This window comes from Nannospalax galili, unplaced genomic scaffold, assembly GCF_000622305.1.
Source record: "Nannospalax galili isolate Female #2095 unplaced genomic scaffold, S.galili_v1.0 scaffold1532, whole genome shotgun sequence".
Taxonomy (NCBI): Eukaryota; Metazoa; Chordata; class Mammalia; order Rodentia; family Spalacidae; genus Nannospalax; species Nannospalax galili.
The window spans coordinates 854,105-881,797 of NW_008330832.1; the positions used below are offsets into that span (position 1 = coordinate 854,105).

General features: G+C 45.1%; 1 protein-coding gene across 11 annotated transcripts in view; it reads right to left on the bottom strand.

The window, feature by feature from the left end:
• Positions 1–20,265: 20,265 nt before the first annotated feature.
• Wnk2 (WNK lysine deficient protein kinase 2) overlaps positions 20,266–27,693 on the bottom strand; it is a 120,751-nt gene continuing 113,323 nt past the window's right edge. For 9 of the 11 annotated variants that reach the window (XM_008852767.2, XM_008852761.2, XM_008852757.2 and 6 more), the window contains 2 exons: positions 23,064–23,175; positions 20,266–20,462 (listed from right to left, as the gene is read on the bottom strand). In XM_008852767.2, coding sequence (XP_008850989.1) covers positions 20,437–20,462; positions 23,064–23,175 — 138 coding nt within the window. In that variant the 3' untranslated portion in view covers positions 20,266–20,436. Of the gene's footprint in view, positions 20,463–21,890; positions 23,176–27,693 lie in introns of those variants that run through there. The other 2 variants (XM_008852737.2, XM_008852706.1) reach the window with 2 other exon arrangements.

Here is a 27,693-nt window from a genome sequence, read left to right on the forward strand (position 1 = left end):
GCAAGAGAGCAACTGGGGATCCAGCAAGGCTTAAGAATTCTCTAAGCCCATCCCCAGTGACATGCTTCCTCCAGAATAGCCACACCTTCTAAAACCTCCCAAAACAGCGCCATCATCTGGGGACAAAATGTCCAAATACTTGGAGCCTATGGGGCACATTTTCACTCAAACCATCACACTGGCTTTCTGAAATGATCACCCCTTTGCATTCCCTGAGGACAGCTACTGACCATCTGTGAGCAATCCTCTTTGTGCCCCTGCTCCAAGTCTAGCACCACCATGGTTGCTGCTTGACTCCAGAAGATATAAGTCAGGGAAGTTGATGGCAGGGCTGCTCCAGCTGAACACCCCGACCAGTACCCTATGACTCAAGCAACACATGCTCCTGTCTCTAGGCACAGGGCACTTTTCTAGGAATCTGTCTTTCACTCTCCTCAGGGACTCTGAGTCTACTCTCCATCCTTCTGAGTGTCTCATGTCCCTCAGAGTTCGCCATCTCCCATGTTGCTCTGGCTTTGGCTTTGTCAATGGCCCTCCCATTCATCCGCAGTTTCACCTTCCACAGTTTCAGTTACCTGTGGTCTACTGTGGCCAGAAAATTATGTCATGGAAATTCCAGAAATGAGTAATTTGTAAGTTTTAAGTTGTGCACCATTCTAGTATGATGAAGTCTCATGGTGCCTCCACCCAAGTTTGACCATCCTTTTATCTAGCATACCCATGCTATATATATACCTGTTAGTCACTTAGTAGCCATCTGTGCCATCAGATTGATTATTGTGGCAATACATGTTTATGTTCCAGTTAATAATGGTCCTAAAGTGCACTTTGAAAAATATATTTTTATCTTATGTGTATGAGTGCATTGCCTGCATGTATGTGAGTGCACCCGTGTTGTTCAATGCTGCAGAGGTCAGAAGAGAGCTTTGGTTTCCCCTGGAACTGGAGTTAAGGACAGTTCGTAGCCACCATGTAGGTACTGGGAATCAAACTGAGGTCCTCTGCAAGAGCAATCAGTGCTCCTAACCACTGAGCCATCTCTCCAACCCATAAAGTGCATATTCTTATTATGTACTTTTTTCTTTTCTTTTTTAAAAAATATTTTATTTTTTTACGTGTATGCGTGTATTGCCTGCATGTAAGTAAGTGCGTCTGTGTCATGCAATGCCCATGGAGGACAGAAGAGGCTGTTGGATCCCCTGGAACTGGAGTTACGGACAGTTGTTAGCTGCCATGTGGTCGCTGGGATTTGAACCCTGGTCTTCTGCAGGAACAACTGGTGTTCTTAACCGCTGAGCCATCTCTCCAGCCCTTGTACTTTTTTCTTTAAGAAAAAAAATATTTATTTTTAGTTTTCGTGTATGAGTGTTTTGCCTACATGTCCGTAAGTGCACCAGTGTTGTACAATGCCTGCAGAGGCCAGAAGAGGGCCTTGGATCCCCTGGAACTGGAGTTACAGATGGTTGTTAGCTGTGGCTGGGAACAGAACCTGGGTCTTCTGCAATAAAAATCAGTGCTCTTAACTGCTGAGCCCCACATAAATTTTTTTTTTTACAACAAGGTCTCATGTAGCCCAGGCTGGCCTTGAACCCACTGTGTAACCAAAAATTACCTTGAACTCTTTTAATTTATTTATTAGTGTGTTGATATGCTGTGTGTGCAGGAGAATGCATGTGAAGTTGTGGAGTGGAGTCTCTCCTTCCAGGAACCTTTCTCTTCCTTCTGGGAATTGAACTCAGGTTGTCAGACAAACATTTTACCCACTGAGCCATTTCTTTAGCCCCAGCCTTGAACTCTTGATCCTTCTGCCTCTACTGCCTGAGTTCCAGATTACAGGCACAAGCCAACATACCATTTATGCAGTGCTGAGGATTGAACTCAGGGCCTTATGCATGGTAGGCAAGCAAGCACTCTACTGAGTTACCTCCCCTGCCCTTACAGTATATTTTTAAAAAATTGTTCTGTATTTTATAGTTATTATTAATCTCTTATTGTGTCTAATTTATAAATTAAACTCTTTGTGTATGTATAGGGAAAGAGCACAATGTGTGCAGAAGTTGATAGTGTCTGTGGTGTCTGACACCCACTGCTGTTGAACCGTAGCCCCTGTGGATAAGGGCTCTGACTGCCTTCACTTCTCTTATTTTTTTTTAAATTATTTATTTAATAACCGCATGCTTAGAAGAAGCACTTCATTACAACTGCATTGACATATTCAATAACAATTTCCAGAGCTAAGATGCATCTCTTTCAAAATTGGCTGTAAATTTTTAGGTTTACAGTTGAATTATTACAGTTATATAATATTGTACTCAGTATAAACCCTATAAGACATAACATTAAATGAGGTTTTAACCTTTAAAAAAGATCTCCATTTCATTACTAAAATACAGAGTTTCATACAGAAAAATTCTTTTTTTTTTTTTTTTTTTTTGAGACAGGGTCTCCCTGTAGCCCCAGCTGTCCTGGAATTCACTATGTAGACCAGACTGGCCTTGAACTCACAGAGATCTGCCTGCCTCTGCCTCCCAAGTGCTGGGACTACAAGCGTGCGCCACCGCTACCACACCTGGCTAGAAAAATTCATTTTTAATGCAATTGACATTAAGATGTGCAAAGCGATTATTACTAGTCACAGTCAGTTACTTTCCGAGTTCCTTGGCATCTAAGCATGGATATAAAGTCGTCAGGTAGATTTCAATGGTAATGTTTTTCACATCTACTAATTATTAAGGAGAAAATTTTCATGCTTTGAAGAATTATTTTTTTAATCATTTTAAATTTTTTAATAACTACATGATTAGAAGAAGCACTTCACTACAGCTTTAACACATTCAGTAACACACTCCAGAGCAAGAGTCTCTTTTATAAGTAGCTGCAAGTTTCTAGGTTCACAGTTGAATTAATATAGTTATACAATATTGAACTCAGTATAAGCCCTGTAAGTCAAAAATTGAATGAGTTTTTAACCTTTAAAAAAGATGTCCATTTCATTTTAGAATATATTGTTCCTTGCAGAAAGGCTCATTGTTTTTGCTACTAACACTGAGGTGTTGGCACATGCATCTCTTATCTGTAATGTATCTGATTATTCCTAGTCATAATCAGTTGTACTTGGATCCCTGGCACCTGTGTATGTCTATAAAGTCATCGGATAGATTTCAATGGAATGTTTATCACCTCTACTAATTAACATGACATAAATTTCCATGCTTCGTCCTCAAATATAATACATTTTTTTAAATTCGTTGATTTTGTGTGTGTGTGTGTGTGTTTGTGTGTGTGTATCGCATAGAACATCCCAAACCATCTTATTCAACTATACACCCACTTCCCAGATGGCACCCTCCCATCACCTCCCTCCCTCCACTAGGGCCCTTATACTCTGATATCCCTGCTCCTGTATGCTGTGGTGTCGGCACCCCCAGACGTTCCCCACTACTTGCCCTTCTGGTGAATCTAGTCAGTCTGTCTAGAGGTCTTTGTTTTAGGAGGGTCGGCTGTTCTTCATCTAGCGGTAATCAGTTGTCTATATTCCTTTGGATAAGATTGGGGTCTGCTGTTCATTTTCCCAGTTCCATTCTGGGTTACTATCTGGGAATCAGCTAAAAAGAAGGTATCGTCTGTCTAGCATTGTTGCTTGTTATGTAGCCTTTAGCTATGCATATGGACTCAAGAAATTATATTGGCTCCTTTAATCTTTGGTTATACTTTCCTTTTGGATGTTTAAGGCCATACAGTTGGCCCTGATAAACCAATTTATTTTTACTCTTAAGGTCATTTGAGGATCTGTTCCTCAGGGGTCCCATGGGCTTGGGAGGAGCCCCTGGCTCCTTTCTTTTACCAGTTCCACCTATGTGAAGATAAGTCAAAGGTCCTGCTCGACCATGGTTGGCTTCACTTGGAAGCATGGAGGAAATGATTCCTCTGTGTTGACCCTCCTCTTTGTAGACTGGACCCTGGTTCAAGTCCATCTGGTGGGGTCTCTGCCTTCACTTCTTATTCTTTTCTCTGGATCTGACCCAGAGTCGAGTATTGATTGCATCATGTGCTGGATGTGCCATGGTGTTTGCGTTTTGGAAGGGCCACGCTGAGGATTGAAACAGGATCTTGTACATGCTAGGTAAGCATTCTAGTACTGAGCTACATCTCAGCAGTGGGCCTAACCATCTTGAAACAATGATATAATAGCAAAGCTCATATTTTTCACAGAAATAGTTTGGTGGATTATCCCCTTGCTGCCTTGCTATCCTTCTGAGAGATGGGGGCAAGGGAAATTATTCAGGGGCTAGTGTTTGCCTGCCAAAGAAAAACACCACCCTAGGCCTCCTTTGCCATGCTGGCCCTGCTGCCTCCCTTTCTACCCAATCATATTTGGCTATCCTTGCTCTGCATCCCCCTCCCCCCACAGTTCTCACTTGTGTTGCAGGGACATGGTGCCCTGGTTACACCCACAGCAAAGCCTGTACCCAACCCACTCCCAGAATCACAAGGCCTCATTGGTTTCTCCTCCCCTGGGGTTATCCACGCAGTGACTTTCCCTTTGAAAGTGACATTCTACTGGGAGTCTGTGTGGGAGTCGTGAGGCAGCCGCCTTGAGCTCATGCATGTAAAGCCGCCTTTGCAGAAGCCCAGGGTAACCGACACAGCCATCCCCTGCCATTCCCAATGCTAGGCCCATTACCACCGACCGGCCCCATAGCTCTCTAAGTCCCTCTCTCTAGATTGTGTTCATCCTCCTGGACCACACAGCAGCTGGCAGTTGCTTAATTAATGTTTATGAATCACTCTGAAAAAAATATCTGTGCTGAGAAGCTCTTACAGATATTTTTTTTAAAGCATTCTCAGTGTAGTATAATGCAACAGATTTTAGTGGCGACAAGCTTTTCTTTTTAAGCAAAAATTTAACCTCTTCATCCATCTTTTAATATATTGAAAGCAATTACTTGGAGATGCCAAGAGCTGGCACAAGACATGAGTGGCATTGGCAATCTGAGTAGCTGTCCCCAGGGGCCCAACTTGTGCTCCAGGCTTCAACAGTTGCTGTGCTGGACTTGCTCCCTCAGTCCTGCCAGTGAGCAGAGGACAGTTGACCAGGCCACCCTTTTCTTCTTTAAAGATTTGAACCTGTCAGGGAGAAATACTAAACCAGTGTCTTTTAGGCAGCAGGAAACAGAGGTGCTTACAATGGCTCCAGGCGTGACTGTTTCCAAGGCAGAAAGAAGTCTGCCGGTCAGCTCATAGGAAGTGCTTTCCTCCTCTGCTCTTTTCAAGGGCCAAACAGATCTTCCCTCAATAGCCATTCCTGAGGCAATTTTGGGAGTTCCTCTGTGCAAATGAACAGAGGTCACAGTCATGATGTGTGAACAGCAAGGATCCTCTAGGTCACCCAGGCCTGGGGACACGGAGGGGGGTAGCAGTTCTGTCTTTCTGTTTCTCTGTCTCTCTGTGTCTTTCTGTGCCTCTCTGTCTGTGTTTCTCTGTCTCTCTCTGTCTCTGTGTCTCTGTCTCTGTCTCTCTCTGCCTCTGTTTCTCTGTCTCTCTCTGTCTCTGTCTCTGTGTCTCTCTGTCTGTCTGTCTCTCTGTCTCTGTCTCTGTCTCTCTGTCTCTCTCTCTCTCTCTCTCAGTAACCTACCTTGTCCTTTAATGACAATACTACTTGGCTCACTAAGTGTTAACAGATTTCTCTGTACTTTTTTGATGTAGAGGCTTGAGGAGGGAGCAGTCTACTCCCAGAATGCTGGGCTGAAGAGACAAGCTGTCCTTGGAATTCCAGGGCGGGTGCTGCCCCTCCCCCTTTTCATGTTTCTACATACATCAAAGGAGGTTTGTTTCTGGGCCAGTCTCCACGCCTTGGGTGTGCTGGCCTTGCCTTGTCACCATTATAATGCAAAAATTCCTATGTGTTTTGCATTGCTTGAGCATTTATCATATGTAAACTCTGTGTGAACTTCAAACGCTGAACTTCCAATAAAAGCTCTCAAGAGGACAGCGAAAGTGGACAAATGCCAAGGATCTCCTGGTTTAATCTCAGTTTTTTGGAAATGGTCAAGCAGGGGGTCTACAAGATAGAGAGGGTGGTTATACACACATACACTCTCTCTTTTGGTCCTTTTGAGACGGGGTCCCCCTGTAGCCCCAGCTGGACTGGAACTCACTATGTACACCAGGCTGCCCTTGATCTCACAAATACTCACCTGCCTCTGCGTCCCAGGTGCTGGTGTTAAAGGTGTGTGCTGCTGTGTCCAGGTGGACACAGGAATGTCCAGCATTTCTTAACCGGAGCTGTTTTCAGAGAGCAGCAGCCTTAGGTACTTTAAACATCCCAAGAGGCCTAGGGCCATAAAGCACACAGACTTCTGTTCTGCTGGGCCTAGCCAGCTTAGACGAGGTGCTTACAATGGCTTTCCACATTCAGAAAGTCGAAAAGCATGTACTGAAACCTTGTGTCTTGTCTGCAATGGTTTCACCGTACCTTCTCCAAAATGCATGTGTTGAAATGTAATCCCAGCTGTGGTGATATTAGGAAGTGGGTCTTGTGGGAAATGAGCAAATCTCTGAGGGTTTCACTCTCCTGAACAGATTCTAGTGTCTCAGGAAAGGGCCGTGGAAACTCACAGAGCCCTGCTGTTTGAACTATTAAGGTTTCAATATGAACTGTCCCTATGGGCTCAGGCTTTGAGCACCTGTACCCTGACTGTAGGCAAGGCCTAGCTGGCAGAAGCAGATCACTGAAGGCCAGCTTTTGAAGGTTATGGCTCTATTCCCAGTTCTAGCCTTCTCTTTCTACCTCCTGGCGCTGCTCTGCTGTAATTTCTTCACTAGGATGGAATGAAATCCTGTGAAGCCATGAGCCCAAATAAACCTTTCCTCTCTCAAGTCCTTTCCATTAGATATTTTGGTCACAGCAATACAAAACTAACTGATATACCTGCCTTCTGCCAAGTGAGAACACAGCAGCCAGGCACTGTTTGACTTTTCTGTTTTTGTCTTGCTTTGAAGACAGTGCCTCATGTAGTCCAGACTGGTCTTGAACTCACTACAGAGTCAAGAATGATCTTGACTTTCTCATCCTCTTACCTCCAGCTCCTGAGTGCTGGGATTACAGGGGTGTGCCATCGTGCCTGGTTTGTGCAATGCAGGGGATTGAATCTAGGCCTTGGTGCACGCTAGGCAAGCATTCTAAGCCTTGATAGATCCCTAGCCCCAGCTATGACTTTTGAAACAGTGAGCAGCCCTCACCAGACACCCGTGCCTTGCTCTCAGAGCAGACTTGCAGCCTCCAGAACTTTAAGAAGGGATTTCTGCTCTTTACACATTATGCAGTCTTGGAGATAAAGTTCTTGCTGCATAAACATGAGGATAGGAATTTGGTGCCCCAGATAAAGCCAGGTACAGCAGTACATCTGTTAATCCCAGCACACCTATAGCAAGAGGGGAGGTGGAGACAAGGGAATCCCCAAAATCTTGGGGGCCAGCCAGCATAGTGTACACAGACACGAACAACAACAGATCCTCAAACATGGTTGAAGATGAGCATCAACACCCAAGGTTAACCTCTGACCTCTACACACATGCTGTGGCACGCATATGTACACACATACACACACATGAACATGTACACACATACACACATAATATATATACACACATAATACATATACATACATTATACATATGCACATTTTGTACACAGACACACAGACACACACACACACACACACACACACACACACACACACACACACAGACAAATTACCCAGTATCAGGTATTTTGTTCTAGCAACACAAAGAACTAGGCCAGCACCTTATTTCAGCCCCACCTTATAGGCCCTGTATCAGGCCCAACTGGTGAAGTGCCTGTGCTGGCCCTGACAGCTACTGGGGCTTCCTCACTCACAAGACAAAGCTTTGGTCCCACCTACATGCCCAGGACAGTCAGAAGCTGAGGAAGCCCAACAGTGGTCCTGGAGACTCCCTATCCTAGGGTACACCTGAGAACTTTCTAGAACCTTAAGTTAGGAGCCAAACTGGGATCCTCATGGGGACCAGGGTTTCTTGTGGGGACACACTTTGTACCTTCAAGGTCACAGGCTGAGCCCCAGCAGCCACACGTTTCCCCAACCTGCTGTGTTGCCTGACCATCACAGCTACCCTACTCAGGTGAGACAGCTCCTGCTTCCTGTAAACATTCAGTGTGGAGCTGGAGAGATGGCTCAGTGGTTAATTGGCTAAGATGGCTCTTGCAGAGGGCCCAGACTTGGTTTCCAGCACCCACATGGCGGCTAACAACCACCTGTAACTCCAGTTCCAGGGGATCTGACATCCTTCTCTGACTATGCAGACATTGTACACATGTGGTATACTTACATACATGCAGGCAAAACACTCATACACTTAAAAAAATAGGCTTGATGGCACATGCCTTTAATCCCAGCATTGGGGACGCAGAGGCAGACAGATCTCTGGTCTACATAGCGAGTTCCAGGCCAGCTGGGGCTGCAGAGAGACTTTATGTCAAAAAGCAAAAGGAAACAGAACAATAAATAAAAATTCAATGTAAATTTTTTCCTCAGGACTGTTCTGAGGCCTGTGTACAGTGGGAACTGGGAGTCTCTCTGAGCCCGCCACCCCAAAACAGACAGGCAGCAGAGAATCTGGAGCATAGGGGCTCCCAGGAACCTTCAGCATTGGCATTCTGGGTGTTTAACAGCCCTGCTCCCACCTCTGACAAGAAGTGGAAACCAATGACTTTTTACTTGATTTTAGCTGATTCTTCACATTGGGGCATGCGGGGTTCCCAGCACAGCACACAAACATGTCATTTTCTCCTGATGCCTACTGACCACATAATTGCACAAAGAGGAGCAGTAGTTTGGGCAAACAAGATAATTGCAGGCCCATCCTTTGTTTTTGAGACGTTTTCAAAATACACTCTGTAATTATTTTTAGAGTTCCCTGAACACCTCTGGAAAGAAATGACATCAGACCCCAGGCCCTGCTCCGCCGAAGCTCGCGGTGTTGCCTTCCAGCTTCCTTTGCCCTGGAGATCCTTGTACTGGGAGGATGTCATGTTTGCACACTAGTCATAACTGGATTATACATCATATAAGGAGAGAAGAGGATTTCTGTATGGGAATGACGGAAATCTCTTGGCCATGAGAGTGAATGAAGGGATCCCACAGGGTCTGTTGGTTCAGCCAGAGTGCAAGCTGGGCTGGCTTCTATGGGAAGCATAGTGGCCCCTCTGTTGGGGCCATACACAGTGGGCTTGTGGCCCAGAGCCAGCCTGCAAATAGAAAGGATGTGCCCAATAAATGTCATATTTAGTTGGAAAAAATATTCAAAGATCTACAAGCCAGAAAATATCATATAATGATAAGCTCTATGAACTTGTGGCCTACCTCCAGCAATGACTAGCTAATGGCTCTGGAATCTTCCCCAGAGGCACATAAGTTCAAGGCATGATCCCCAGCTGTTATGATTTGAATATGAAATGTCTCCCACAAGCTCATGTGTGTGAGCACTTGGTGGTGCTATTTTGGGAGGTTGTGGAACTTTTGAGGCAGTGGCCTAGCTGGCCAAAGTGGGTCCCAAGAGGTGGCCTGGAAGGTGACTCCTGCTTCTGTTTCCAGTCTGAGCTCTGTGTCTTGTCTGCAGTGATGTGAGCAGGCCATCTGATGAAGTGCCCACCACCACCACACCAAGCTGTGTTAGCTGCCAGCTTTCACTGCCATGAAGCTTCGAGCCAAAATAATCCTCTCCTCTCTTAAGTTGCTTCTGTCAGGTAGTCTGTCACAACAAAAGCAACCAGTATACCAGCCGGAGGTACTGTTGGGAGATGATGGAGCCTTTAGGAGATGGGGCCAATGCAGATAAATGGCGGGCACACACAGTGCACAGAACAGTTTTTTATTTGTTTGATTTTCTAAATTTTAAAAAATTTTATGTGTATGAGTGTTTTGTCTGTATGTCCATGCAACACCTGTAGAGGCCAGAGAGGGTGTCAGATCCCCTGAAACTAGTTTTATGGATGGTTGTTAGTCACCATGTGGGTACTGGGAACCGAGCCCGGGGTCCTTTTCACGAACAGCCAGTGCTCTTATCTGCCACTTACATTTATTTCCCAACAAACACAATTTGTGGGTTTATCTCTATTTTACATCCTGTTTATTTTAAAGCTTTTCAGGCCCATGAACTTTGTCATATCTGCAGGTTGTTAGGCAAGCCTAGCTCTTAGCAATTTCTATTCTAAACTTTTAGTTTGGGGGTGGTGGCTACACTAGTGAACTACAGCAGGGGTCCAGTACTTCCTGTTCATCTGTAGTTGCATCTAAGCTGACTCAAAGCACTTATCTTGGAAATGGATGGTTTAATTTTATTTTTTACAATATGCAAGCGTTTGGCTCTCTGAGTGCAAAGATATGGAATATTTATTTAGGTTAAACCTTTGTTGTGCTAAATTGTTTCACAAAACTTGGGCCAGTTTTTACTTCCACTGCAGTGGAGGATAGTCCAAGTCTCTGCAGCACACAATAGGGGCAGTCTTTATAACCTCTGCCATTTTGAGAGGTGAGTCCCATCATCTGTCTGTGGTTTTGACTTGCGTTTTTCACAAGTGCTCATTTGCTAGCTGCCATCTTTCCTTTGGTGAAGTGTTTCTTTAAATCTTTTTCCCATTTTAAAAACTGGCATTAGCACAGTATCATTGTTAGTGTTCATTATTTCTAGACACAAGTCAATTGTCATCAGTATATAGCGTTACTATTTGCTTAACTCTGACTTTTGCAAATAATTTTTTATTCTTTGACGATTTCAGTTTCATACACGCATATAATGTATTTTGATCATATTCACGGCCATCCCCTTGTATTACGTAGCCCTCCCAATTCCTCTGGACCCTTCTTCCCTACATGTCCTCGTCTACTTTCATCTCTTCTGTTTTTGATAACCACTGTGCTTAATTAGGGTTGTCTAAGTACGGGTGAGGGTTATTTATTTTTATTTTTATTTTGCAGTGCTGGCTGGGAACTGGTCCTGCCCATGCTAAACAAATGCCTTACCACTGAGCTACATCACCAGCTCTAGTGGGGGCGGGGGTTAGTCGCTGAATCACGAATCACTTAACAGAGCCCCTCCCCCACCCATGCTGGAATGCTGACTGGCTGGATTTTGTGCAGGTAAACCATAGCTGCTGTGAGTTTGAGAGCAAACAACCATATCCTGTCCACAAGGCAGTTAGTTTCACAGCATTCCTCCCCATCCTCCAGTGCTTACCTTCTTTCTGTGGTGTTCCCTGAGCCTTGGGGAGAATGATACAGATGTCTCATGTGGGATGCGCCCTTAGAGTCACTTATTCTCAGCTTCTCAGCACTCTGATAAGTCTCTGCCTTAACCACTGCAAGCTAATGCCGATTTGTGGAGTTCTTAATTTTAAACTTTTATTTATTATTCTCTCTCTCTCTCTCTCTCTCTCTCTCTCTCTCTGTATGTGTGTGTGTATGTGCATACAGGCACAGGGATACGTGTGCCACAGTGCATGTGTGGAGGTCAGAGGGCACCTTTCAAGAATTGGCTCTCTTGGGGCTGGAGAGATGGCTCAGTGGTAAAGAACACTGGTTGTTCTTACAGAGGATCCAGGTTCAGTCCCCAGTACCCACAAGGTGGCTAACAACCATCTGTAACTCTAGTTTCAATGCCCTCTTCCAGCCTCCCTGAGTATTTACTGTCCAACACAGGTACAATTACATACCTATAGGCAAAACACTCTTACACACATTAAAAAAAATGTTAGTTTTCTCCTTCCATCATGGCTTCTGAGGATTGAACTTAGTTTGTCAGACTTGTGCAGCAAGTGCCTTTACACACTGAGCTGTCTTGTCACTCCCAACCCCCGTTTAAACTTTATTCATAATCATTTATTATGTATGTGTATGATGTGTGTGAAGTTTTTCATTTTAGTGAACTAAAATTTATCAGATTAAAATTTTTATTTAATTTTTATTTTATATGTATGAGTGCATTGCCTGCATGTATGTAAGCGTGTCCGTGTCATGCAATACCTGCAGAGGTCAGAAGACGGGGTCAGATCCCTTGGAACTGAACTTACAGATGGCTGTTAGTCACCATGTGGTTGTGGAAACTGAACCCTGGTCCTCTGCAAGAGCAGTCATTGCTCCCAACCGCTGAGCCATCTCTCCAGCTCTTTTTGTGTTTTATATAATAAATCTTTGCCTAATTCAGGTTTTTAAAAATCATTTTTCCTGGGTTTTGTTGTTATTGTTGTTGTTTGTTCTTTTGAGAAAGGGTCTCCCTGTAGCCCCAGCTGACCTGGAACTTGCTATGTAGACCAGATCTGCCTGCTTCTGCCTCACAAATGCTCATATTAAAGGCATGGCCACTGCTCCTGGCTTCTTCTTGTCATTGTTGATGTGCTAAAGGTTTCATACTGTAGGTTTTGTATTTGAGTCAATCTATTTTAACTTGATTTCTGACAGTGGTCTGAATGTCTGTTTTATATTTGGATACGCAGTTGTTCCAGCATCGTTTCTTTCAAGACAAGGTCTCATCATATAGCCCAAGCTGGCCTTGAAGCTGCTATATAGCCCAGGTTGACACTGAACTTGCCATCCTTCTGCTTCAGCCTCCCTAGTACTGTGAACTACAGGCATGTACCACCACACCCAGCTTCACCTGAACATCACTTTTGAAAAAGTTGTTTTTATTTCTTCACTAAATTGTATGTGGTATATGTGCACATGTGCATGCGTGCGTGCGTGCGTTTGTGTGTGTGTGTGTGTATGCACTTGTGCTTGTGTATACACCTGTACACAGGTGTGGATACAGAGGACGGCATCAGGTGTTCTCCTGTATCACCTTGCCTTGTCTTGCTGTTTTGGAGGCAGAGTCCCTCTGTGAACCTGAACCTTCTTTTCTGGCCAGGCTGGCAACCAGCAAGCCCTCACAACCCTCCTCTCTTTGCCTCTCTCGGTGTTGGGGTTACAGGTGTGAGTAGAATCACACTTGTATTGTTACACGGATGCTGGAATCCAAATTTTGATCTTCCTGCTTGAGCAGCAAGCATTCTTGACCACTGAGCCATCTCAGCCCAGGGGTGGACTTCCAGTTGTTGGTCTTGTTAACCTCACTCACTTGAAAAGTGCCAGGAGTTAAATAAATCATACCCCCAGTTTGTATGTGAGGGCATTTCCAGAGAGTATTCATGGAAGGGGGAAGAGCAGTCCTGGATATAGATGGCAGAATTTCATAAGTTGGGGACCTGAATGGAATAGGGTCTCTCTCTCCCTCCCTCCCTCCTTCCATGCCTCCCCCTCCCCCCTTCCTCTCTCCCTGCCTCATTCTTGCTCTCACTCTCACACTCTCTTTCTTAACCATCATAATGTGAGCTGTTCTACACATATCTGTGCTTCCACAATAATGGACTAAATCCTCTGAAACCATGAGCAAATCCTCCCTTAAGTTGTTTCTGTCAAGTGTATTGTCTAGTGACCATTTAACACACTGTGCATTTTGATTTCAGCAATCAGCACAAGTTTGAAATTCAGGTAGTGTTAATCCTCCAACTTTTCTTTCCCTCAAAGTTTCATGAGCTATTCTAATTTCTTTTAATTTCTGTATGAATCTCAGAATGAGCTCATCGATTTCTAGAAAAATACCTCCTGGGTGTTTGGTTCAGATTACACTGACTTTGTCCATCATGTGGGGGAGAATTGACATTTAACACTATTGAATTAACACTGTTGCACTGTCCACTTTAAGCATTCTTCGGTTCTCTCAGCTGTGCTGACTCGGTCTTTTACATCTTTAACTTTTTTCAATGCATCTCTAAAGGTTTCATACTGTTTGGTCTCAACACATTTGTTGTATGTGTTGGGGTACTGTTCGTTTGTTTGTTTGCTTTGACAACAGGGTCTTGCTGTAGCCCCAGCTGGCCTCAAACTCACAGAGATATGCCTACTTCCACCTCCAGAGTGTTGAGATTAAAGGTGTGAGCCATCACATTTGGCATTATGTACTGATTTTTGAAAGTTGAACCATCTACAAATTTCTAAGACGAATTCCATAGTCACAAAGTCTTACCCTGTCCACGTTTGCTGTGTTCTGTTTGATATATTGTTTAGAAGTTTTGCATTTATGTTTGTGAGGGATACTGGCCTCTGTTCTCCTCTTTAATATTTTGCCTGTAGTAGTGTCTATCATAGAACTAGGGTTGTACAATTATGTGGAAAAGTTAGTGTAAAACTATCATTATTTCTTCCGTAAATACACAAGAGAAGCCATGCACACCTGGAGCTTTAAATTTTTATTATTTAAAGTTTTTATTGAATTTATTTCTTTACTTTTTTATTTATATATTTATTTATATGTGTGTATTGCCTGCATGTAGATAAGTGCATTCATGTCATGCAATGCCTGCAGAAGCCAGAAGAGGGTGTCAGATCCCCTGGAACTGGAGTTACAGATGGTTGTTAGCGCCATGTAGGTGCTGGGAACTGAACTCAGGTCTTTTGTAAGGGCAGCCAGTACTCTTAACCACTGAGAGCCATCTCTCTAGCCCTCTTTGTCTGTCTACCTGTCTGTCTATCCATCTATCATCTATCTATATCTCTATCATCTATCTATCACCTATCTATCTATCTATCTATCTATCTATTATCTATCTATCTATCTATCTATCTATCTACTGTCTATCTATCTATCATCTATCATCTAGTGTTTGTGTGTATTTACATACACGGGTCAGAGGACAACTTGTGGGAACTGGTCATCTCCTTCCACCATGTGGATTTCAGGATCAAACTCAGGTTGCCAGGTTTGGTGGCAAGCACCTCTACCCACTGAGTTATCTTGCCAGTCTGTGGAAAGGTTTTAAATTAAAAATAAATTTATTTCATGTGCATAGGACTATTCAGATTACCCAATTTTGCTAAGAAATGTTTAGTAATGTGTGTCTTTCAAGAAACTCACGATTTCATGTAGCTTTCCAAGCTTATTGGCATAGCATTCATAACATCTCCTCAGTCTCTTTCATGGCTGTGGACAGTCTTGATGCCACCTTTCTCATGACATTTGCCTTCTCGTTTATTTTTATCCATCTGGTTAGTGATATTTCAGTTTTGCTAAATTTCACAAGTGCTTCAAAACTATCATTGATATGTCTTGTTACTGTCTTATATTTGTTGATTTTTACTATTTGATTTCTTCTTACATAGGATTTAAGGTTTTTTTTTAGTGCATGGGTGGTGGTGTATGTATGTTTGCATGGGCCTGTTTAGTGTTTGTACTTGTGCATGAGTGTGTGGGGGGGCTAGGGATTGACATTAGGTGTCTTTCTTGATGGCTTTCCATCTTATTTTTGAGACCATGTCTGTCAGTGAACCTAGAACTCCTCAATTTGGCTAAACTGGCTGACCAGTGAGTGCCAGAAATCTGCCTATTTCTGTTTTTTCAACATGGAAGTTAGAGATGAGAGCCACTGTATCTGGCTTTTTTTCACATGGCTGATGGGGATCTGAACTCAAGTATTGTGCTTGTTGTATGACAGCGACTTTAAATACTGAGCCCCCAACCCAAACTTAATAATTTTGTATAGTTTCTTAAGGTGGAAAACAAAGACATCGATTTAGCCTTTCTTCTTTCCCATACGTTCTTTTAATTTTTTAGAGTGTTTGCCTGAATGCATATATGTGCACCATGTATGTACAATGCCTACAGAGGCCAGAAGAGGGCGTCTGATCCCCTAGAACTGGAGTTACTGATGGTTGTTAGTTGCATGTGGGTGTTGGGAACCAAACCCAGGTCCTCTTCAAGAGCAGTCAGTGAGTGCTCTTAACCACTGAGCCATCTCTCCAGCTCCTATATGCATGTATGTATGTATGTATGTACACACCAGGGGGCAGGTGTGGAGATCAGAGGACAATATACAGGAATTAGTTCTCCCCTTCTACCATGTGTGTCTTGAGGATTGAACTCAGGTTATCAGGCTTGGCAGCAGATGCCTTTACCTGTCTTACTGGCCCTCATATGCATTCTTCATTCTAGAAATTTCTCCCCAGAGTTGGTTTTTGACTTTGCTCCGCAGCCCTTTTTTTCTTCTTTTTCCTTCCCTTTTTTGCAGTACTGGGGCTTAAATCCAGGACTTTGTGTAAGCAAAGCAAGTGCTCTACCACTTAGCTACATCCCTAACCTTCCCTCCCTCCTCCCTCCCTCCCTTCCTCCTTCCCCCTTCCTCTCTCCCTCCCTCCCTTCCTTCTCTTTCTCTTTTTGATTTTGAGACAAAGTCTTACTGAGTGGCTCTGGCAGGCCCTGAACTTGAACTTCTCCGGCCTCAGCCTCTAGACTCATTGGGATTGCAGGTCTGCACAAGTAGCCCAGCTTGTTTTCATTTTCATCCAAACTTTTTTTCTAGTTTCCTTTTTGATTTCTTCAATTCATAGGCTATTTGGAAGTGTGCTACTTCATTTCCAGACATTTGGGTATTTTATAGCAATCCATTTTTTATTTCAAACCTAGTTCCATTCTGGTCAGAGAACGTTGTTTACGTGACTTGAATCCTTTAAAGTGTATTATCAAAAATGTTTAATGTGTCACATACTTGTATGCTCTAGAATATTGCCCATCTACATAGGCTATATGACATAAAAAAAGCCAATGTTTCAGGCTTGGCGTGTATTTAGATGACAGAGTGCTTGCTACTGTGTGAGGCTCTGGGTTCAATAGGTAACATTGTGGTAGTATACACCTTTAATCCTAGCAATCGGGAGGCAGAGGCTGATGGATCTCTGTAAGATCAAGTCCAGTCTGGTCTACACAGTGAGTTCCAGGTCATCTGTGGCTACAGAGGGATCCTGTCTCAAGAAGACCAAAAAAAAAAAAAAAAAAAAAAAAAGAGGGAAGGATGAAGAAAAAGGAAGGAAGGAGAGGAGGGAGGGAAAAAAGAACGAGGGAGGAAGGGGAAGAGAGGTTGTGTCTGTCTGTGGGTGGAACGGTTTAGAAATACCAATACAGTCCTTATTTTATATTTAAGGCCAACAGGATGCTCAAATCTTCTATATTCTGTGATTGTGGTGGTTACCCCCTAGAAGCAAGATGAACCTCCATCCAAAATGCAGTCTGGATATTGGGAGTGATAGCCGCCCCCCCACATGCCCATCCAGAAGGGATGAAGAGGCTTGCCCACTCATAACAAGGCTTTCTAGGGAGAACAGGCTGGCTTCCAAGCAGGTCCACAATGGCACAGAGAGGGAAGCTGGGCCTTTGTAGTGGTTGGGGTGAAATAGGTGAAGGCAATAGATGGGAGCCTAGGGGGTTGATGGGATTCTTTTACGTGCTCAGCTAGGCTGTCCTCTCAGCCTTAGATGGGAGCCAGAAGGGGAGGAGGGAGAGATAAGGCTTAAAAGCTGTCAGCAAACATCCAAAACTGGTCATACTCTTGATCACAGGGGTTGTCACCTACTTGTTCTTCCAATCACTAAGGCTACTGAAATGACTACTATGGATTTATTTCTTTGTGGTTCTGTCATTTAGTCATGTACTTTGAAACTCCCATTAGACACAAAAACATGGGGAACTATGTTTTCTTGATGAGTTGATCCTTTGATCGTTATGAAATTATCATCTTTCAAGTGTCAGGAAGTACTGCTCTCAAACCTGTACTGATGTTTATAAGAGCCATTCCTGCCTCATTTTATTAGGATGGTATAGCCTTACCCACCTTTACCCTAACTTAACTTGTATGATTTTATATTTATTATAGGAAACATATGCTTGAGTCTTGATGGTTATTAAAGCCAATCTGAAATTTTTTTTTTTTTTGGTCTTTTTGAGACAGGGTCTCCCTGTAGGTCCATTTGGTCTGGAACTTGCTACGTAGACCAGGTTGGCCTTGATCTCACAAAGATCCTCCTGCCTCTGCCTCCCAAGTGTTGGAACTAAAGGCGTGTGCCACCACACCCAGCTCTGAAACTTTTTCAACCGATGAGACCATTTACATATTGTTACAAAATATGGTCGTTCATACGGTTAGGTATAAGCCATCATCTTGCTATTTATTTTTATCTCACCTGTTCTTTGCTCTCCTTTTCTTGTGGCCTTTGGTACCTGTCCGACAACTGGCCCTTGTGCAACTGGCCTGATCGGTGACCACAGGCCATTGACCTATGCAGCCCAGGATTCTGCAGGAAGGGACTGCATGGGCTCCATCTCATGAATCTATGTGGAATTCAGGGAAGATTTTCATTTCTCTGTTTTCTGCTTCGAATATGTCTTGATTCCTCCCCTCCCTCCTCTCTCATGTTCATTATATACTTGGGGTGGTCTTAATGTTAGTTTTAAGGCAAGTGTGTGCAAGCAGAAAGGAGTACAGATAGTCTCCACCTTACATCCTTTGTAATTTGTATCCAAATTAGTGAGCCCTATACTATGGACCAAAAGGTATATCCCGCTAAACCCCTTATGTAAATGTATCTAGAGACAAGATTTAGAGAAATGATGAAAGGTCAAATGCAGCAACAAGAGCAGGACCCTGATCTGTTAACATTAGTGTCCTGTAATAAGAAGAGACACAATGAATCTTTCTGTGCACAGAGGTCATGAGGGCACAGAGCAAGATGGAAGCTACCTATAGGCCAGAAGAGCTATGGGAATTAAACCTACCTTAACTTCCTAGCCTCTGAACTGTGAGCAACACATTTCTGCCACCTAAGCTAACCAGTCTATGGTATTTTGTATGGCATCTCTGAATGACCAAGATACCACTGGCTAGTGTTTCCAGTAAGTCAAGGCTGGTCTCCCAGTCTAGGATACCAAGTCACTTGTGAACTTGAAACAGATATAACATGACCACATCTGCTTGGACTACTGGGGGAAACGAGGAACTTTGTATTTCTATTTTTTCCCAGGTTCCAGAGAGTCAACTAGACCTCCAACAATGTGTACAAGGTTATGATGGATGTGAGTGACATCTTGGGATGTCAGCAACCCCTTAATGCCATAGCAGTGTCTGTGACCTCTAGTGATAAGAAAGTCCAGGTGCTGTTAACACCTGCTCCCATGCACGACTAGAGGACACGCTCAACTGCACTAGACGCCAACAAACACCCAGACCCAGTTCTGCCCTATTTTGACATGTCGGACCCCAGGTTCTGCTCTGGCCCCATTCCTGTGGGCCAGGCTGAGCTGTTTCCACAGCATGGTTTCCCAGAGGATTTTTCTCTGGGTGTGTGCACACTTGTGTGTTTGTGGGGTGTGCATGTGTATGCATATGTATGTGGAGGCCAGAGGACCACCTCAGGTGTGGTTCCTCAGGTGCTGTCCACCTGTCTTCATGTGTGTATCCTACACACATGTGTGAATATATGTGAGGGTGCACTTGCCTCCGTGTGTACATGTAGAGGCCAGAGGTTGACTCTGGGTATCTTTCCCTGTGGCTCTCCGCCTTATTTGTTCAGACGTGGTCTCTCACTGAACCTAGAGTTCGCTGTTTCAGCCAGGGTGGGCAGCCAGCTGACTCGAGGGATCGCTGCCTGTTTTAGTTCTGGGTTACAGGTGTATCATGGCGCCAGGCTTTCATGAAGGTGCTGCGGATCTGAACTCTGGGCCTGAAACTTGCTCAGCAAGCACTTTACACACTGGCCATTTCCGCAGCCACACCTTTCTTCTTTTGTGAGATGGGGGTCTCACTGGATGTTCCACACAGACTAGGCTGGCTGCACAGTGAGCCCAGGGATCCTCCTGTCTCCATCCTCAGCACTAGAGACATAGTGTATACCATCATGCCTGACTTACTCAGGTCAGGTCTTCATGGTTGTGTTACAAGCTCTTTACTGAACAATCTCCCAAGCCTGGTTTTCTGCTTTTTATATGAATGTCTGACACAGTTCACTATGAGTGGAGGTGGGGTGGGAGTAGGAGTGATAGAACTCTCTCTAGAGCTAGTGGTCCTGTCCTCCACACCCCAAGAGGCTTCAGATTCCATGCTGGCTGGTGCTTTTCCTCATGGTACATGTGTTTTGGAGAAAGGCTGACTTCTAGTTTTCCATGAATGCCAGCCCTAGGATGGGGGCAGATGACTTTGGCCTCCACAGACCAGAGGGAAGACAGTGTGACATGGAGCTGAGTCAGCAAAAGGGACCTCAAGACCAGGGCCTTGCAGAGAATGGATCCTCCTCCACCGTTCACATCAGATCTCTTATCTGCCCAGAGGACCACTGGACAAGAGGAAGTTTGAAAAACCAAAGTCCTGTCTCCCCCAAAATATGTTTTATTCTTGCATTACATTTGTGTTTCCAATTGTGAATAAAAAAATTCTTAGAAAGTGGTTACAAAACAGCGTGAGTGGACTAGAGGAGTGGCTGCCCTGGAGTCTGTCACTTCTTCACCTGGATGATGCGATGTGGGCCTGGGGTCAGGGCCGGCTCAGTCAGGTTTTTCACTCTCAGGATCTAGAAAACAAAATGGCCACAGCTCACTATAGGCCTCTGAGGCACTGGCCTCTCACCCAAGGCTGGGCCCTGACGCCTGTGCACGCAGCCCCGTCTGGACACCTGGCCCCTTTCTTAAGAGCTGCTGAAATGAAGGAAGAATGGCAGAGCTAAAGCCAGAGCCAGGCTGGGATATGGCCGTGTACTATAGAGTCCTGCGTTTGCACAGAGCCTGGGAGACATCACCTGGCCATCTTCCTCAGGCAACAGCCAGGTGCTTAGCATGACCACCTAAACCCACATAGACAACAAGGACTTGCTCTTGCTCATTTGTGACATCTAAGTCCTTCTTGGAGCCCTGGTAGAGAGCAGTGATCCCAAACCTGCCCTGTTTCTGCACAGGACCAGTGCCAAGATGAAGCATGTGCTATAGTTGCAGAGGTCTGAGCAGAAGCATGAAGCCCAGTGTTGCATCTCCATACAGCAGCAGAGGTGACACATCTAGCAGGGTGGGCCCAGTGTGGTCGAGGCCAGGCCCATAGTGCACGTGCACAAGGCTATCCATGGAGAACAGGCTGGGCCCCTTCAGGGAAAGTCCTCTCTCTAAACCATAACCTTTCCTAACGCCCTGTGGTCTATCAGGAAGGTCAGTGCCCTTCACATGTCCTGGGCTGGCCCTTACCCAAGTTGTCTATTCAACTAGCCCAAGAGTCTGAAAGAGAAGTCCCACTCACCATGAGGGAAGAGGGTGACCAGGAGTCGCAGTGAGTCAGACAAGCTGGACTTTCTGGGAGCCAGTGCCAGTGGGAATGACTGGATGCCTTCTGTGAGACTCACCCTCTCTACCTGTACTTTTTAAGCAATGCAGCCTACAGAGGCTGCAGTGTTAGGCTGGGTACAGCAGAACCTGGCGACAGGAGGCTGCACCCAGCAAGCACAGTGCTGGGAGACAGGCAACCCCACCAGAGCCTGGCTCTTATCTCCTGGCCCCACCAGTCCTGTCCTCTGGGGTACAGGCAACATGGCTGCTGGTTCCAAGCAGAGCCCACCCATATCTAGGCCACCCATACTTATCTTCTACAAGGCCGGTCAGCTTGACTTTTATGTGAACAGAGGGTAAGAAAAAAGCTGTTGTTTCACAGTATTTTCAAGCAAACGTTTATTTTTCTCTTTCACACATACAGTCTCTTGGGGATCCCATGCCACTAGTGTTGTCAAAGGAAAGGACTCAGGCGCCAGGGGAAACGAGAGAACATAGGCTCCACTTCATTAAGAAGCGGGCCCATGCGGCTCTCAGACCAGACACAGAGAACAGAAATCTCTTATTGCAATATTGTGTCCTGGCAGAAGCTCTGCACAGTCCCCTGAAAATTCAATTCTAGCCGAATTGATGGAATAGGTGTTTAAACTAAAATAATTTAGCTGGTTCTCATGTGTACAGCTAATCTGTACAATTCACAGCGGGGGGGGGGTGCCCCCAGGCAGTCTATCCTCCAGTGGGAGGCACAAAACATCTGTTGAGGGGGGAGTCAGGGAACATTCACCCCTCCCCCTGCCCGCAACCAGGGCACGTCCCCTTGAAACTTTCAGGAACACTGCTCCCCTCAGGAGGTGGGCCTGAGGATAGCCCCCAGAAGGATTTACAGGGTGAACTGGGCAGAGCATGGCCCATGGAAAAGGCAAAAAATGAGTGGGGACCCCTGAGCTGTAAGGTGCTGCTTATCTCTGTGGGGTGCTCACCATGGCCAGCTAGCCACCAGGGCAGCCTGCTTAGTGTTTCCTGGGAGGCTCCACACAGCCCAACAAGACTGCTGACGAGCTCAGGGGAGAACAATGCACAGATGGGCCCTGTGGCTCTCAACCACTGAAGATGTGTAGAGCCACCTCACCCTACCAAGGGCTGAACTGGGCTTATCTGGCATTTGCAGATCACACTGTTAGTGCCAACTTCTGCTTCTGTCTTTAAAACGGCATTTGCAACAGAACACTAAAACTAGACACAGACTTCATATTTATAACCTGTTCTCATCCCTGTAACTTAACGCGGTAGGGGCAGCAACACGCAAGTCAACTGTAATGAAACCCACCTTTGCTGCTCAATGACCATTTAAAACATGTCTTTCCATCAGGAAACAGAAAAGCTGGAATTCAAGGCACTGGGCTGCTGCAGGGGTACAACAAGGTTCTAACCCTCAATCAAGGGAGACTACCCATGTAGATTGCAGGGACTCAAGAGTGATGGAGTCTGAGGCAGCAGGGGAAGCAACTTGCCACCCCCATGCATTCCCTAGGCTGGAGTTCTGTGCCCTGGAACCATGAGGAGGCGCCATGAGGGGGCCAAACCACAACTGGGTTCTTCCACGCTGTTCAGAGTGCTCCATCTGGCCAGGGTCAGGGCAGAGGGCTATGTGATGTGCAGCCGGGGGCCTGGTGTGCTGATGGTAGGTGGCCGCAGGAACACTGGTAGCACAGGGATCTGGGTGGGACTCTGGCTGCCCCAAGCCCCTCGTGGGCTTCCTGGGGCTACCCAGGGCCCCCAAGACACTGGAACTGGAAGTAGGCCTCTGTACTGACCCAGAGGCAGTGCGTAGGGAGGGCCTGAGAGGCTGGAGTGGACAATACCTGGTGTGGGCACAGGCAGGGCCAGGGTGGCTCCAGGAATGGCTGCAGTGGATAGAGGGCCAGGTGATGAGGCCAGACATGGTGTCCCCACTCCTGCTCGAGGCACAGTTGTCTATGAGACACAGAGATAAGAGGAAGGCACATGGGGCTGTAGTCAGGCAGTTTCCTTGTATGGTCTGTGTGTTGGCATGGGAAGCAACTGACCTCCCCCTCTTGCTCTCTACACTGAGGCCTGGACACTTGTGCTGTCCACAGGCCAGAGAGGGCATTAGAGTAGAACCTGCAGGGCATGGCCCCTAAGGACACAAGTGACTCACACACCTCCACACAGATGACTCCACAGCATCTGGCTTGATGGCCAGTGATATTACTAAACCAGAACTACAAAGGGTCACGTGGGAATGGGCACTCTGGGGCAGCCCTCTGCATCCTCAGCCTAGCACAGAGGCCTCAAGGCAGGGAAAGGAGCAGCTTCTAGAACTAGCACCTCTGGAGACAGAAACTGGATATGGCAAGAAAGGGGCTCAAGAGCTGGTAGCTTTCAGCATCCTAAACAAAAAAAGCTGTAAAATCGAAGCCAGTAACCATAAAAGATGAAACAGCATAACTAAGCAGGGTTTGCCTCAGGAATGTGGGCTGTTGCCCCACAGAGACCTCTACTCCAGGAGAGAAGACTCCACTGGAAGGGCTGTGTGAGGCCCTGGCTCCATCCCCAGTACCACAGACAGACAAACACCTCAGTCACTGCACCCTATACAGGCAGGAATAGCACCAGTCTCTGTGACCTTCACAGAAGACATGCCCAGCAGCCAGTGCCATCTGTGAAGGCCCCTATGGAGCCAGCAGCCATACCCAGATGAAGGGGTAACATTACGTTACCCCTCTTCCATGCTTCTGCTCAACACTGGAAAGCCCGTCCAGGGAGAAGAGAAAAAGAGAAACTATCCTTATCTACAGATGATAAGATTGTGTGTAGAGAAACTTACAGGAATGGCTGAATAAGTAAATTTAGCAGTACTGCAGGCTACCAGGTATCAAAATCAGTCACATTTCCATGTACTAGAAACACACAACTAGAGAATGAAATTTCAACAACAGTGTAGTTTGTGACAGCATTCCTAAGCATCAACTACCTCGGGATAAATTTAACAAGAGATAGATAACACCTTTGCAGTAAAGGGAAAGAAAGATGTAAGGAAACAGGGAGATGTCAAATTCTTGACACTCCTAACACTTTAAACCTCATTCCATTGATCAGCAGACCTAATCCACTTCCAATAAAACCTCCAGAGGTTTATCTAAAACATGCAAACATTTAGGACCTAGGAAAATCAAGAAATTCTTGAAGAAGTTCAACAGTGAAGGCTTTGTCCCACCAAACAATAAACTTACTATAAAGTTGTAATAAAGTAATTAAGAGAGTGCTATTATCATAAAGATAGAAGAATGGTTAAGGGAATTAAAAGACCAGGTTTAGAGATGGACCTATACTCACGTGTGATTCAGACTGGAAAGGGAGGTGCTAGAGCAACACCTGTGTAATAGCTCATAGGCCTTAATGCAATTGCTAAAACAATGAAACTTCTAGAAAAAAATGAAAATTTCTTAGTCATTTTACTCTTACCACTAAGAAAGTTAAAAAAAAGAAGTGTTGAGGAAATCACTGTATCAGTAAAGTACCTGCTACACAGCCTAAGTTCAGATCCCTAGCACCTACATAAGAAAGCCTGTGGGTGGGCTGGACAGATGGCTCAGCAGTTAAGAACACTGGCTGTTCGTGCAGAAGATCCGGGTTCCAATCCCAACACCCAGATGGCAGCTAATGACTTGTCTGTAACTCTAGTTCCAGGGGATCCAACAACCTCTTCTGTCCTCCACGGGCATTGCACGACACGGGTGCACTTACCTACATGCAGGCAATACACGCATACTCATAAAATAAAAATTAAGTGTTTTTTTTTAAATAAAAGAGTCACTTCCATTAAAAAAAAAAAAAAAAGAGAAAGCCTGTGGTTATCACCACGGTTATCACCACGTCTGCTCTAGCATGGGAAGGGTGAAGACAGGCAGATTCCCAGAGCTCCCTGGTCCACCAGTCTAGCTAATTGGTGAGCACCAGGTTCAGTGAAGAGAGCCTATCTCAAAAGATAAGGTGGAAAGGGATTGAAAAAACAGCAGATGTCGACCTCTGGCCTCCAAAACCATGTCCACACGAGAGAGAGAGAGAGAGAGAGAGAGAGAGAGAGAGAGAGAGAGGAATAAGCCATGCACTGGTAGAATATAACCATAACATATGACAAAAGAGATACAATGAATTCCCACAAATCAGTAATGAAAAGATAACCAAAGCTGGGTGTGGTGGCCCAGGCCTTTAATCCCAAGCAGGCAGATCTCTGTGAGAATGAGACCAGCCTGGGCTCAGTCCCCGGGCCAGGTCCCCCAGCTCACCCTGCATGCCCAGGCACAGGTAAATGACAAGAAAGGCACCTTCTTGGACGATCTGCACAAGCTGGTGGATAAGCGGACAGCCAGGCCAGCTGGGGGTATTGGGAGATGACCAAGTCATCTTTTAAATGATTAATATCCTTGACCAGGCACTTTATAGAAGAGGACTGCTAAAAATATGAACATGAGCTTAAAGGCAAATCAAGACACAAGAAAACTATTACTTGATCTTAAATTGTTTTTGCAAATAATTTTTCAAATACAATATCCTACATATAACATTAAAAACTCCTACGAAGTAACAAGGCACTATAAGAACAAAGTTAAGGGGAAGAGAAAAAGAAAACCATAAGATAACTATGTAAATAAGACATACAATTGAAAATATTGGCCTGGAATTAAACTTTAAAGATTTCTTTTTATTTATGTGCATCTGTGTGTTATCTATATGTGGGGGGGGGTACAGTCAGGAGAGGGTTCAGATCCTCTGGAGCTGGAGATACAGGCAGTTGTCTTTCCACATGGAAGGAACCTGGGTCCTCTGTAAAAAAGGTTCTCTCTCTCTCTCTCTCCCTCCCTCCCTCCCTCCCTCCCTCTAATTTATTATTTTATGTGTATGAGTGCTTTTCCTATCTCTCCAGCCCCAGTACCTGCTCTTAACCACTGAGCTTAATCTCTCTCTGGGCATAGCCTGTAGCTCCAGCACTGGGAGGTGGAGACAGGTGGATCTCAAGAGCTTGCTGGCCAGCCAGCTCAACAGAAATGGAGAGAGCTAGAGATAAGACCCTGGACACTCTGCTGTGGCCTCTGCATGCACATACTCAGGCATATGTAGCTGTGCACACCTAGGTACATGCAGCTGCACACTCATGTACATGCAATACACACACAAAGTAGTAAGAATCCAGAATGTATGCAGAGCAGGATTCTCCAATGTGGTAGGAGCTCAGGAAAATAGCCAGGAAATCCCACAGGACCCTGGGGCCACATTGGGGATTTTCAACTTTGTCTTAAAATAATAGGTTTCTGTGGGAAATGTACTGAGGGGTCAGGATCCTGGGAGTGTAGACTTGAAGAAGGAATGAATTAGATTCAGGTCAAGTACCTGAGGAACAGTGATGAAATTGATACTGAGGTCGCTGACACCGAGGAGTCAAAAACTGAACTGAACACATGTACCATAGTGCAGCCAAACTACAAAGTACTGGTTAAAAAGGTCATGAGAAATTGGTAAATAGGGCTGGACAGATGGCTCAGTGGCAAGAGTGCTTGTTGCACAAGCATGGGAACCAGAGTTTGAACATACCTGTAACCCCAGTGCTATGGGGGCAGAGACAGGAGGATTACTGTGGCTTGCCTGCCACCAGTCCAACTCCAGGTTCAGTAAGTGAGCTCGTCTCAAGGGAATAAGGCAGAGGGTGATCGAGCAGGACTGTGCAACATGCACAGGTGTGAGCATTCACTCATACACATGCACATACACCAGAGAGAGAGGGGGAGAGAGAGAGACAAAGAAACTAACTGTCCTTATTTCAAGTCACTATGGAAATGACCAACTATTTTGAAATGAAAGTTAGTAGAAATGCTGTATATCAAACTTTTGGGGTATACCTAAAACCATTAGAGGGAAATTGACTGTCTTTTTAAAAGAAAGGCTACAAGTCAGCAGCCTATTCACCTTAAGTTATTTTCCCTCTAGTGCTGGGGACCCAACCCAGGTCCTCAAAATACTAGGCAAACACTCCATCACTGATTTCACAGTCAAGCCCAGGGAACTTCTAGAACAAAACTAGGCCAAAGACAGAAAAAAACAGTAAGTTGGAAATGAATGAAATAGAGAACAGACAATATATTAAAGATAAAATAGTTCTTTCAAAACGTCCATGAAATTAACAAAGTCTTAAGATATAAGGAAAGGATGATGGGTGTGGTAGCATAGGCCTTTAATCCCAGCCCTCAGGAGGCAGAGACAGGTCTGTGAGATCGAGGCCAGCTTAGTCCACATAGTGATTTCCAAGTGGGCTGGGACCCTGTCAAACAAAACAAAACAAAACCAACCAAACAAAAAAAACCCCAACCAAACAACAGCAAAAAACATAAGGACTGAGAGGTGGGGAGGAAGGGAGGGACAGGCACACACAGAGGGAGAAAGACAAAAAGACACAGATACACAGAGAAAGTAGGA